The sequence below is a fragment of the Protomyctophum parallelum genome (genome assembly GCF_964188405.1).
Source record: "Protomyctophum parallelum genome assembly, chromosome: 3".
In the NCBI taxonomy this organism is placed as follows: Eukaryota; Metazoa; Chordata; class Actinopteri; order Myctophiformes; family Myctophidae; genus Protomyctophum; species Protomyctophum parallelum.
In genome coordinates, this window is record NC_139698.1 from 34,736,856 (window position 1) to 34,751,642 (window position 14,787).

Consider the following 14,787-nt stretch of genomic DNA (forward strand, 5'->3'; position numbering starts at 1 on the left):
TACACACACACACACACACACACACACACACACACACACACACACACAGGTACAAACACCCACAACACCCACATCCACACACACACACACACACACACACACAGGTACAAACACCCACAACACCCACACCCACACACGCACGCACACACACACACACACACACAAACTGTGCGCACAGCAGAAGACAGTCGACCTTGATAACCATCCGACCATGCTGTACCATCCTTGGCATGCCTAGCACCAGTGTCATGTACTGTACAAAGCGCACACTTATACATCCTGAGATCTAATTAGATTAGCAGGCAAGGTGACACAGGGGAGTTCTTCTGTGTTCAGATAATGTCAGTTGGTTTAGTTTGCAGATAAAAGCACTCCATATGAGATATACGATTTGTATTGGAACTCACTCTGGTTCTATAAAGCATATCTCTGCTGTCAGGCAGAAACCTGCTATGTCCAAAATATTAACTGCCATGTCCAAAATATTAACTATGTCCAAAATATTAACTTATTTAAATATTAATTATGAACTTGTTCTAAAAACATGTTTGCTGGTTTGTCTGGCATTAAGCGCTTTTTTAATGCTTTTCATTGGTTCAATATTAGTAAAACCCACACACAGACGTAAAGGGTGTTCAATAGCACTGATTTATAAAAGAAAATGGAGATGGCTGGTTTCTGACCGCTGACAGCGACAATATAATGCTTTCTTATGAGCAGAGATATGTGACGTGTTTCCAAGCGATAAGACTTGTGCTATGAAATGATGAGCCCAGATATAACATCAAACCCATTTGAGAGCCCTTGATCTGGGACATTCACATTTCACAAGCATTTCGCCCTCGCCTGCAACCAGCATGCTACAGTACCTGGCTGAGGTTGCCTGGAGCTGTGGCTGAACAAGTTCCTCTGACATGGGATGATGGATGTACCATCTCCTCTTCATCATGCAATGAGGACCGCAGTAATTATATTTCAATGGTTAATCGTGGCCTCTCTACAGCAGTTTGCATACTCCATGAGCTTGATTACCGTCAGAGTTAGCGAGTCTACAAAGAGGAGGGAGCTGCTGCTCGCCTGTTAAAGCGCCGCACATTGCTGTGATTTATGGTGCCTGGGTGGAGGCATAGATTAGCATAGCTGGCGTCGGTGCCCAAAAGTGAGCATCTCAGGGAGGATTAACTTGTGCAGTCAGTGAACGGTTCTAAAGTAAGGCTGTGTCAGGAAAAGCCCACGAGGCAAATGGCGCCACATTGTTGCTAAGGAACAGTTTCGTAGGCTGCTGTTACTGCAACAGAAAGGGGAGAGCTGGCTTTCGGTTCGCACACAGAGGCAGAAACAGAGAGGGAGAGGAGAGAGAGAGAGAGAGAGAGAGAGAGAGAGAGAGAGAGAGAGACCACCTCATTTTTAACATTAGAGCTGATATTATGAATGGTGCTGCTGCTAGCGCAAACCTTCAAACAGCAGCTAATGGTCCCAGGGTAGATCTCTCCAGGGGGAGCCTTTCTCAAAGAGGTCTTAGACAGTGTGATTGGAGATATCCTAAAAATTGTAAACAGCTCGCTACAATCAGGCGTCTTCCCAGACTCACTGAAGACTGCTTGTAGTTAAGCCCCTTCTCAAGAAACACAATCTTGATCCCTCTGTTTTGGGTAACTATCGACCCATTTCAAATCTACCCTTTCTGGGCAAGGTTTTAGAAAAATGCATCTTTCATCAATTGGATGTGTTTCTACAGAACAATCATGTGCACAACAAATTCCAATCTGGCTTTAGGAAAGGTCACAGTACAGAAACAGCACTTGTAAAAGTAATGAATGATCTTAGGGTGTCTGCTGACAAGAAACATGTATCCGTTCTCTTACTTCTAGATCTAACGGCTGCATTTGACACGATTGATCATTCAATTTTAATACAGCGTCTGGAGCACTGGATAGGCCTGTCTGGTACGGCCCTGTCCTGGTTTTCCTCCTACCTATCAAATAGAAGTTAATTTGTCAATCTAGCCGAGTTTGACTCAGACAAACACAACATCAGTTCTGGTATTCCACAGGGCTCGATTCTTGGCCCTCTGCTTTTCTCCTTGTACTGTACTGCCATTGGGCGAACTCATTGCCAATCACGGAGTCAATTTTCATTTCTATGCTGATGATACCCAACTATATCTTTCTGTGGCTCCAGATGATCCCTGTGCTTTAGACCCGCTGGTTACCTGTCTGTCTAGCATCAAATGTTGGATGAGTGAGAACTTTCTCAAGCTAAATGAGGATAAGACAGAAGTTCTCATAATCGGTTCTAGTGAACAGAAATAATCAATATTAAGCAGACTTGGCAACCTGACTGTAGAAAGTAACAGTACAGTAAAGAACCTGGGGGTTATTATTGATTCTGAATTGAATTTTAATTCACACATTAATCATGTTACCAAGATTGCCTTTTTTCACCTTAGAAATATTGCACGAATCAGAGCCGATGTGTCCTTGGACGATGCAAAAACGCTAATCCACGCCTTTGTTTTTTCTCGGCTTGATTACTGCAATGCACTTTTTTCAGGACTGCCTAAGAAAACAACTGACAGATTACAACTTGTCCAAAATGCAGCAGCCAGAGTTTTAACTAGAACTAAGATGAGAGAACATATTACTCCAGTTTTGGCATCACTGCACTGGCTTCCGGTTGTTTTTAGGATTGATTTTAAAATTATTGTACTTGTCTATAAAGCTCTCAATGGTCTCACACCTTCCTACCTACATGACTGCCTGCCTAAATATGTCCCAAACCGCCCCCTAAGGTCTTCCACTGCTGGCCTGCTCGCTTTGCCTAAAAAAATGGCAACTAAAAAATACGGGGAAGCAGCTTTTTGCTTCTATGGGCCGTCGGCATGGAACAAGCTCCCACTGTACCTTCGTCAGGCAGCCTCTCTAGACATTTTTAAAGCTCAGCTCAAGACCCGCTTCTACAACATTGCTTTTAATTGATCTTTTATTTTATTTTTATTTTTTGTTATTCATGTCCTCACTGTATTGCATTACTGCTTGTTTTTTGTCGTTGCCTTGCTTTTCTTTTATTCTCCATTGTTCTGTAAAGCACTTTGAGCTGCATTTCATGTCATGAAAGGTGCTATACAAATAAAGTTTTATTATTATTATTATTATTGACCATTTGTACAGTAACTATCTATTTCTGGACATACACCGCCATTAACTCTCAGCATTAAATAAACTTGAACTTGAATTAATGGGTTTTACTGTGTCATGACTAAGTGCAGTATAGAGTAGCGGGCCCTGACGTCACTCCTACTACCCCTGGGTCACGAAGTATTTTTCCGGGAGTGTGTCGAACTGTCGTTAAATTTGTACTTTTTCACCGTCAGTTGATGCTTCATATCCATATGAGTAAAATAGCGGGCTAATTTATTTCTTTTTGGAACAGAGTTCGTATGACAATATCTGAGATGACCCTATGGTATTTTCAACCGAAAATATGACTCTGTGACTGAGGTGGATAGTGGCCTCTAAGCGGCAGTGAAGTCAGACTTCATTTTTTATGATATACTGTACTTCTAGTGTGATCCTAGCATGACCTCCATTGAGGTTCCCAGGAAAATCCAGGCTGACACTGATTTGTAGTATCTCATGGCTGTGTTTCATTATTAAGGCATTCTGTTCAGCGGGATGTTGAAACTTTTTGAAGGAGCCTGTGGTCGCATGAGAGAGAGGTGTGTGTGTGTGTGTGTGTGTGTGTGTGTGTGTGTGTGTGTGTGTGTGTGTGTGTGTGTGTGTGTGTGTGTACGACTGCTCGCACGTGTGTGTGTGTGTGTGTGTGTGTGTGTGTGTGTGTGTGTGTGTGTGTGTGTGTGTGTGTGTGTGTGTGTGTGTGTGTGTGTGTGTGTGTGTGTGTGTGTGTGTGTGTGTGTGTGTGTGTGTGTGTGTGTGTGTGTGCGTGCGTGCGTGCGTGCGTGCGTGCGTGTACGACTGCTCGCACGGGTGTGCGTGCGTGCGTGTATGTGTGTGTAATTGTTTGAAGCTCCTCAACCTCTGAGCTCTAATCCTTGACAGCCTCCTTGACAGTTTTGACACCTGGCCCTGATGGCGCTGATGGGGGATGGCAGAGGCAAGCAAATCCCTGGGGCTCAGTCTTCCGAACCATGCTAACACGTGCACACAACCCACACTCACTTGCACACACTGCACAGTGCACACACACACACACACACACACACACACACGAACAAACGTACACATGCCTCTCTCTTTAAACTTGCACAGCAGGTTTTCTATCACACAGACTTTGTAGGTATCTACAAATATACCTTCATGTCGTGTTTTCCTCAAACATGCACACATACATTACATGCGGTATAATTGTATCGTGGCTGTTGGGCAGAGATCTTGTATAAACCTTGTAAACCTTTCATGCTTTCTGTCAATTAATGCACTACTTTGTCATTCAGTGTGCAAAAAGTAGATCTATCTATCCAATCTACGAGCTCACAATGCGTTGTGATGTGTCGCATTGAACCAATGAAAGTATTAAAGGCTTGTGACTAAATATCAACCACATTGGATCCATTGGAACACAGGTTATTGTTTCCATTTTCAGAAAAGTTAAATTTTTGGACACGGTTTCCACCCGACAGCAACAATATATTACTGTATACTGTATGCATGCATGCAGGCACTCTCTCTCTCTCTCTCTCTCTCTCTCTCTCTCTTTCACACACACACACACACACACCGCGCGCGCTCACAGCCGTACACATTCACCTTGGCTATACCACCACAGTACTGTCGGTTCCCACTGACCTGTATGCATAAGTCAGAGAGCCAGAGGGCTCATCTTTGGCCCTTGTCTCCATGACTCTGTCTCCCCACCAGCACTTATTTCTCCCGTGGGTAAATGAATAAAAGAAAGGCACAAGAGAGTGAAGTTTGACTGCTCATTAATATTGCCATTCCTCAACTCTGAGAGATTTTCTCTTTCTCCCTCTTACTCCTCTCTCTGCGTGCGTGAGTGATCCAGAACCGTAAAAAGAATACATATCAGAAGAAACACGTTATTGTGCAAATAAAAGGAAGAAGCTACAGTATATCCGTGCCGACTGATGGCGACGGAGGGCCGTGGGAGATAGAATGCAGCCACTTTTAGAATCTTTGATGTATGCAGCAAGGTTGCAATTGTCATGAGTGTATACTACCTGTATTATTGTGTGTATGCATACATGTGGTACGTGTGTGACAGTGGCAGATGGGTGTCATGCATCGCCGATGGGCGACGCCTGCACTCACACACTGATGATAACCAGGGGTCGCCAACATGTCCGTACAGATACAAACGTGTCAATGGCAAGAATTGTTCATGTCTGTGGCAATTATTTGATTTTGAGAAAGAAATTATGAAAAATATATACATTAATTTCATTATAGGCTAAATAAAAATATGTAAATATTCGCATATTTCCTGAATGTGTATGAATTAACAAGTGATGGGATGACATTCTAGTCAATAATTACCTGCAACAACGTCAAAGCACCTGTTTTGTTTGTTTACCAATTACCACATACCATGTGCTCACTGGAGGAATGAATGTAGTCTCAAAGTCCCAAAGTCCCAATGACGCCCCTCCATAGGAGAACATGGACGTGTCCATTGCCTGATTTGGTTTTGCTGTAATTAAATGTAGCCTAACTGCCACTGGCACATATAATATGTATTCTGATTATTGTCGCTGCTGCTGAATTGTCGACTATGGAAATCAGTGCTATTTGAGTGAGAGAGAGTGAGAGAGAGAGAGATAGAGAGAGAGAGAGAGAGAGAGAGAGAGAGCTCTCCAGGGGTTTGGGAATCCCTGGTGCCGTAGACCTACCCCATCCTACTCAGATATGGACAGTTAAATGTATTCCTTGAATTCATAGAAGCCAATAAATAATTTGATGACAAATTATAGAAAATAAATAATTCTTTAACTTCTTCACTTGCCCACTTACCACGGGCAACGAGACAGACACAGTGAGACAGACAGACAGAAAGTAATGCAGTAATGCAGAATGATTTTGATAATATATTACAGATTTTTTTTAAAGTAATGTATTATATTACGCGTTACCGCATTTTGGTAATATATAAATAATAATAATTATTATTATTGCGCATTACCCAACAGTGGCGGAATGACAATCCCGCACGCACGCACGCACACAAAAAATCCACCTGTTGGTGGCGCTATAACAGGCAGATGTGAAAAGGGTGGGATATATTCCTCAGCCTAGTAGGAAAATCCGTGAAAGATTTCACGTAAATTGCACGCTGCGTTCATGATTTGAGGCTTTTTGTTTAAAACAGGCAAATCCTTGAAAGCCAATGTTAGCCAATTAGGATGGAATATTAAATATCGGACAGATCCGTCTTGAACACATGACTATAGAGTGTAGATGTGTTTTTCAAATGTGTATGTCAAAGATCAAAAGGCATGAATGCAGTAATAAGTTACCATAATGGACATAATAATATGTCCATTGTTGTCTTCTACAGTATAACGGTTAACACAAACACGGTCATGTGAGCGGCCCCCGACTTTGAAGTCATTTTACATTTATGGCCCCCTGCCTAATCTAGTTGAATACCCCCTACGGCTAATAGTTAATATCCTATTAGCTGCCTTCCCCATTCTCTGATTTCTGGTAATATTATTGACCACTTATATTGTATGTCTATGGAAAACATCAAATTTTGATATAATGTCTACGGTGGTGACCCCTGATGATGACACATCCTAAGCTTTTGCCTTCAAGGATTGTCTCTGAAACTGAATGCCAGGTTTTCCATGTTCAGCTAAGAGGCACTAATGCTGCTTAGGACTTACAGTCAGAAAATGGGGACACTTTACGACAGCTATGGCTGCCATGGCAAAAGTTTTTGGGTGGTAAATTCAGATGCAGAGAATCTGCGATTATTACTCCTCTAATCAGCATAGTGTAACTTGCCTACTGCATAGACCCTCTTTCAAGCTCACTCTCTTTCCCTCTTTCCTCTCTCTCTCCCTCTCTCACACTTCTCAGTTCTCACTGACACACACACACACACACACACACACACACACACACACACACACACATACCTTTTTTTATCCAATTTTACCTGAGGGAGTGCAGTGCCCGGTGTCAAGTCTGAGTCGTTGTTGTATAATCGCAATATTACACAAGTAGGTGTGCTTTATCATCATTAATGGTACATCTTGCGCAGCCTACCGAATTCTCCTTTCAGCTCCTTCCTGCATGGATATGGAGGGGGGAGACCAGGTTAGTAGTAAACAGAACATAGAGTCACAGTCATGACAGCAATGGTACAACAAATTGGCATAAAAAAGAAAACATATTCCAATTTTGGTTTCAGCCAAGAATTGTCATTTTCAGTGGCGGTGCATCACTAATTATAAAAGAATGTATAAATAAAAAGTGCTGGGTGCCTGTGTGTGGGAAGTGTTTAAATAAATAATAGGCTGACAGGCAACAGGCCTATTACAACAACAGTGTCTGTTGTTCATAAGTCTGGTTGCCTGGTTGCCTGGTGGAAAAAGTCCAGGCTTTGAGGCGTCTGTGGTCTGGTTCCGCTTGCCAGGTCGTTGGACCTCACACAGTCCATGGTTGGGGTGGCTAGGGTAGTTGATAATCATATATGGGCTTTACTGACATAACATTCGGTTTATCCCAGGAGGAGGGAAGCTTTCATCCACTGGGCTGTCCAGAGCTCTATGGTAGCACCCTCTGCAGCGCTTTGCGGTTGAGGGCACAGCATTTCACATGCCAGACGCTGCTGTCAGTCAGAATGCGCTTGTGCTGCTTCTGTAAAAGGCCATGCAGCAGGATCCTGGGGCCCATGCCGAACTTGTTCAGCTGCCTGAGGCATTTCTGTGCCTTTTTCACCACAACAGACGTCCAGGATGATCCAGCTGCACAGGCTGCATGTGGTTGGTGGAGTACTAGGTCCCTGAGCTGTGTCAAGTCTGGAGGGGACTAAGGTGTTGAATCCTCTTTCAGGATTTACAGTCAGAAAATGGGGACACATTACGACAGCTCTGGCTGCCACACCAAAAGTTTTTGGGTGGTAAATTCAGATGCAGAGAATCTGCGATTATTACTCCTCTAATCAGCATAGCGTAACTTGCCTACTGCACATAGACCGTCTTTCGCGCTCACTCTCTTTCCCTCTTTCAGTGTTCTCCACTCCTCTCTCTCTCTCTCTCTCTCTCTCTCTCTCTCTCTCTCTCTCTCTCTCTCACACTTCTCAGTTCTCACTGACACACACACACACACACACACACACACACACACACACACACACACACACACACACACACACACACACACACACACACACACAGACTCACACACACACACACACACACACACACACACACACACACACACACACACACACACACACACACACACATACCCTCACACACACACACACACACAGACTCACACACACACACACACACACACACACACACACACACACACACACACACACACACACACACACACACACACACACTTTTTTAATCCAATTTTACCTGAGGGAGTGCAGTGCCCGGTGTCAAGTCTGAGTCGGATAAGCCCAGCTTCACAGCGGTGTGATTTTTATCGAACATCTTAGTTATAATGAAATTGAGTTGACGTGTTCTTTTAAGGGGAACTGTTGTATAATCGCAATATTACACAAGTAGGTGTGCTTTATCATCATTAATGGTACTTCTGCGCAGCCTACCGAATTCGCCTTTCAGCTCCTTCCTACATGGATACGGAGGGGGAGACCAGGTTAGTAGTAAACAGAACATAGAGTCACGACAGCAATGGTACAACAAATTGGCATAAAAAATAAAACATATTACAATTTTGGTTTCAGCCAAGAATTGTCATTTTCAGTGGCGGTGCATCACTAATTATAAAAAACATTATAAATAAAAAGTGCTGGGTGCCTGTGTGTGGGATGTGTTTAAATAAATAATAGGCTGACAGGCAACAGGCCTATTACAACAACAGTGTCTGTTGTTCATAAGCCTGGTTGCCTGGTGGAAAAAGCTGTACCGGTCCAGGCTTTGAGGCGTCTGTGGTCTGGTTCCGCTTGCCAGGTCGTTGGACCTCACACAGTCCATGGTTGGGGTGGCTAGGGTAGTTGATAATCCTATATGGGCTTTACTGACATAACATTTGGTTTATCCCAGGTGGAGGGAAGCTTTCATCCACTGGGCTGTCCAGAGCTCTATGGTAGCACCCTCTGCAGCGCTTTGCGGTTGAGGGCACAGCATTTCACATGCCAGACGCTGCTGTCAGTCAGAATGCGCTTGTGCTGCTTCTGTAAAAGGCCATGCAGCAGGATCCTGGGCCCCATGCCGAACTTGTTCAGCTGCCCGAGGTGCAAGAGGCATTTCTCTGCCTTTTTCACCACAACAGACGTCCAGGATGTTCCACCTGCACAGGCTGCATGTGGTTGGAGTACTAGGTCCCTGAGCTGTGTCAAGTCTGGAGGGGACTATGGTGTTGAATGCTGAGCTGTATAGTCTACACACTCTCTTCCATTGAAGTGCCCCTTTTAATAGCTAAATAAAATGTTATATACAAAGTTGAAGACATCTACGAATTCATTATCAGACTTTGGCTTAAACAAAACTTTCAGAAAGAGATTGTCACAGCCATTATGTTTAGTCTTTGAAGTTTATTCAAAGCACGTCAGTGGCCTGAATTTCCAAGCGAATATTTTATATATTTTTCACTCTATACTGGATAGAGCTGTGCGGGGGAATCCTTTTGGATTCACCACCAACAACAAAGGAACAAAAGATTGTTCCACCTCAGAGAGAACGTTGTATTGACACCCACGTGGCACACTCCACTTTCACAGCAGTCCAGTGAGTGGAACATCAAAGGCAACACATGAATACATACAAGACTATAAATATGATAGAAGACCCGTTCAAAATGCATCAGTCCTATATGTACTGTATACTGTATGAACTCTTTTTGCGGGCGAGTGAGAAAATCGGTGAGACACAGGTCAGATCCTCACCTTACAGTGGCAACAACAGATTTAAATCAGCTAGGCTACCTTAAAGTAATTAGTCCTATAGTTTAAATACATTTTGTGAAATAAATGCGTAGGCTATCATTGTAAATGTATAAAGTGTGTGTGCGTGCATGCGTGCTTATACAATACCAGCAATACCAGCAATTACACACTTAAGCCCTACAATATGTTGTAGTTTATGGAGTCATGCAGCCAAATATTGCTGATTTAATAAACTCAAAATATATATATTTTTTACATTTTCAACGTTTCTTCTTCACACCATTATCTTTGCTGGATCTTTGCATAAAAGTGTCTGATATTACAAAGTTAATTAGAATAGTCTACGATTTGCATGTACAGTATCAGCGGAAAGTTTCTCTCAAAAACAGATTCTGAGATGCGCTGCTGACTTCAGAACATCTACATTGGGGATTAGTGGAATGAAAACATAAGTGCCCCACCGGAAGAGGAGGGCTGAGGGCGGACCGAACGGGCCAACATCCTGTTGTTCTCCCCAGAGAGTCCAGACAGCAGACGGTGCTGTTCTTTAGGGTTTTTTTTTGCAGTTTAATTTACATTTAAATTAATTTTACCACTCAGCTGTAAGAAGGTTCTGTGGTGTTTTTGCCTTTGTGTCAGGTCAAGATGAGGATGACTGGGATTTTGTTCTGTTAAAAGGCTGAATTGTTCTAATATTAGGTTAGATTGGTTTCAGTTCTTTATTGTGTGCGTGCATGTGTGTCTGCATGTGTGTGACCGTGTGTGCGAGCATGCCTCTCTGCCTGCATGAGTGTAGGTAGAGAGACTGACAGAAACATAAAGATGTACTGTAGAGAGACGTGGGGAAATGATGATGGGTGTTGAAAACAAACACTTTTAATTTATTCAGATGCTTAAACCCCATACCCCATCTGCCTCCCCACGGGTTCATCCCCAACAAACCCCAAGCTTTATTATAAATTCATTTATTACATTTGTTGAGGGGAAAGTTTATGGTTTACATTACAGAGAGACAAGGGCTTCTATTTCCATCAGACATTATTCGGCCTGCTGTGTTCAGAGACTCTGTTCAAACAAAATGCATCAGAAGTCTTGAGGGAAATTCCAGACATACTTCATCAAAACCCATAACGTTGTCTAGTAACCCAGCCTTTCTGTTTATTATACTGTATATTATGAGGAATTTAGTAATGTCTGAAAAGCAGGGCAGGGGATTTTGGGAATACCCCACCTCATGCTTTAATGATTGTGTCGGTCATAATAATTGTATATAGTGTCTTTATATGGTAATCAAAATGTATGCTTGCTGCACAATATATGCGATCTGTGTCCATCTGTGTCCATTCAATAACAACTTTGTTAAATAGACCATTTAACAGGTCTGGGTGAATGTTCCTGTGAGTCATTTGACTCTCTCTCTCTCTCTCTCTCTCTCACTCACTCACTCACACACTCACACTCACACTCACACTCACACTCACACTCACACTCACACTCACACACACACACACACACGTGTACACAAACAACCTGTCCCGGCGGCCCTGGAGGTACCTTATCCCTTTGTTATGTGTTATATCTCTTTTTTGTCTGTATGATTACAGTCACTCTTCTTTGAAGCAATTTGACCTGTACACATCAATTTAACACTGAAAGTGGCATTTCATGATAATGGTGTGAATATGGTATAATCAATGCACGTTTTGTTGGTTAACTATACAATTTCTACAGTTCAAACAAGCATCTTGAACTGTAACAAAAAGCTGAACATTAAGCATGTGGAACATTCCTCTGCAGTCTACATCACCACTTTTACCACCACTACAACAACACACTGCTTACACTTGTTGTTCTTCTGCTATGCTTTGTCAGTAAACGCTCAAGGCAATGGTCTGATGATAGACATGTAGACCATTTACATCTCTGCAATACACTGTAATCATAGTAATTAGATCCAAAGCTTAATGTTCTCTATAATTACCTTATGTCTTCTGTTTGATTTAGAGGACAGCAGCTATCTAAGATCCAAACACACTAACAAGTGTGTGTGTGTGTGTGTGTGTGTGTGTGTGTGTGTGTGTGTGTGTGTGTGTGTGTGTGTGTGTGTGTGTGTGTGTGTGTGTGTGTGTGTGTGTGTGTGTGTGTGTGTGTGTGTGTGTGTGTGTGTGTGTGTGTGTGTGTGTGCGATGCGTGGATGGCTGTGTTTGTGTTTATTCCCCCATAGTGGTGACATGCCCCACACCCCAGGCGCTCCCCAACGGCCTCCTGGAGGGCTCCATGCTAGAGTGGGGAACCAGCGTGAGCTACCGCTGCCTGCCTGGCTATGAGCTCTCCTTCCCTGCTGTGCTCACCTGCACAGGGAATGGAACTTGGAGTGGAGATCTGCCTCAGTGCCTGCGTAAGTTACCAGTACTCTTATTGATGATGCTTCTTCTGCTGCTGATGATGAATAATGATGATGATGATGATGATGATGATGATGATGATGATGATGATGATGATGATGATAATGATGATGATGTTGGGGACCTTCAGGGAGGTATCATTCTGTGTCATAGCTTCGCCCTCATTTTGGAAAAGGTTTCCAGCAGGAGCAATCTGTTTGTCATCTACCGCACTGCGGTGCCGTCAAAATCATCTTTGTTACACTCTCGAGACTTGGCACAATGTGCCAGATTGGGTGTTATTAGCTCGTTGTTTTGGTCATTGGCCAATTATGTTGGCCAGGAAATCTGTTGAAGGTTACTGTTTGTGTTTGCGTATTTCACTGTTGTAAAGCAGGTTTAGTGCAAAGGTGCAGTGCAATAATTCGGTTATGTGCATTGAACCAAAGGGAGTGAGAGAGAGACAGAGAGAACCTACAGTATATTACCCACTCTATAACCCGGCCAGTGGGTACTGAAACTTGAACACGGTGATTAAAGCACCACATGTTCTGCTTGTAATAATATATAACTATGAATGATTTATCTTCTAGGAAAAAGAAGGAATTGCATCTTCCATTTACATCACAATCTTGCATACTACTGCGTACTAGCCCGGTTAAAGACGTTAGTTCTCAGTTAGTTCACGTTAGTTCTGTTTTTCAATGCAATAAGCCAGAAGCAAACAAACTTATTGGCTTATTGAAAGTGGCTCCTCGCCAGCTCTGTTTACACATACATGACGTGCCTGCAGCCTGTGCATTGTGTGAAATGGTTTATACAAAATGTAGAATCTAAATACTGAAATTATGTTTGAATAAGCAACCTGTTGAATGAAAATGTGAAAACGTGTATACATACATGCCATGCTACTTTTTCAAATGCATTGTTATTATTACTAGCGCATGCCCCTGGCTGGGATTTATGCTCTTCTGAGCACACCTTTATACTTTTAAATAGATTCAGTGAAGGGTGAATTGAACCCTAGCTCGAATCAATATTACAGTAGTGAGTCCATAGGGTGAGCCTGTCACTCTTGACTTGCTTTTGGGGCTTGTTACTGCAGGTCTCCTCTCATCTTTCCTAAAACCTTCAATAGCAGTGAGGTATGCGCGGTTTCTTGATGGCACCCTAGTGTCATCGAGAGTCCCTTTGCTGCAGTTAGACAGAAATGAAATTCCAATGATGGGTATTGCTTAAACATATTTGTGTTCATGTGGGTTGAAATTACTGAAGTGTGGCATGCTGAAATATGTTTGGTTCATTAAGACTCTTCAGCTCAGAGTGACCATTAACCATTTATTGCAAAGCTATTGCATTTAGTATGGCGGGATGCTCTGCTCATGTGATATCCCAGATTTACCTGTGCACCGAGACACAGTTCTGATATCATATGACATTTTATATCTCAGATTATCCGTGTACCGAGACACAGCTCTGATATCAACAACCAGGGATGTGCACAGTAATACATGAAAGGGGGCCCTAGCCCCTGCCGTTTTGACTGTCGGAGAAAAGTGCCCTTTCCGTCCTGAATTTTATGTTGAAATAATTCCCCTCTCGCTCGCTGCCCCGCTACGCAAACTACACAGCAGTTGATTTTTCCTCCCAATAGTAAAAGTAGGAGGCCCAATAGTTTTGAAGGGGCCCACGAAGGGCGGGCGTCGCTTCCTCCTCCCATCAGTGACGGGAGGAGGAAGCGACGGTCGTCCGTCGGGGGCCCCCTCAAACCCCTATGCACGTCCCTGTCAACAACAAACCCCAAAGCAGAGCATAACATAAAGACATTACGACAACATAACGTTCAATGCTCCACCCACGCGGCACATTGCTGCGTCGGCCAGATTCCCGGTAAAGCTTTCCCCAGCCGCATTCTGCCGCGTGGGTGGAGCTTCATTTCCATTCACCAGCTGTCTAAAAACCCGGAAGAGACTCCGGCAGACGGAAAACGGCTGCGCCTGTCTGCCCAGGTCTGGCAACAGCTAATGAGAGTGAAGGGAGTTGACATGGAGAGACACAGCTGATTTAAAGGAGCAGAATTAATTACTGATAGAGAATGAATTCAGGGGATTATATAATAAACCGTCTGACTTCTGTGTCTCAATGAACTATCGCTGCATGGATTTTGTCTGAAAGCTGTTCTGCAAATATAGCCTACTTAGTCGCATGGGTGACTGTGTAGACAATGGATTTTGATCTTGTATTTTAATTAAAATTGAATGGTTAGACAAAGTCAGAATCAAAGATTTCTCTGTTTGACTGTTTATCTTGAGTACATACTGTACAGTATAATGCG

The 14,787-nt window shown here is 43.1% G+C and overlaps 1 protein-coding gene across 1 annotated transcript in view; it reads left to right on the forward strand.

Annotated features, from left to right (window-relative positions):
- The window catches only part of LOC310855938 (CUB and sushi domain-containing protein 3-like), a gene marked incomplete at its 5' end in the record, with an annotated part of 374,665 nt that overhangs the window by 329,568 nt on the left and 30,310 nt on the right, over positions 1-14,787 (forward strand). The window contains one exon of the mRNA XM_083761135.1: positions 12,293-12,466. Coding sequence (XP_083617261.1) covers positions 12,293-12,466 — 174 coding nt within the window. The remainder of the gene's footprint in view (positions 1-12,292; positions 12,467-14,787) is intronic.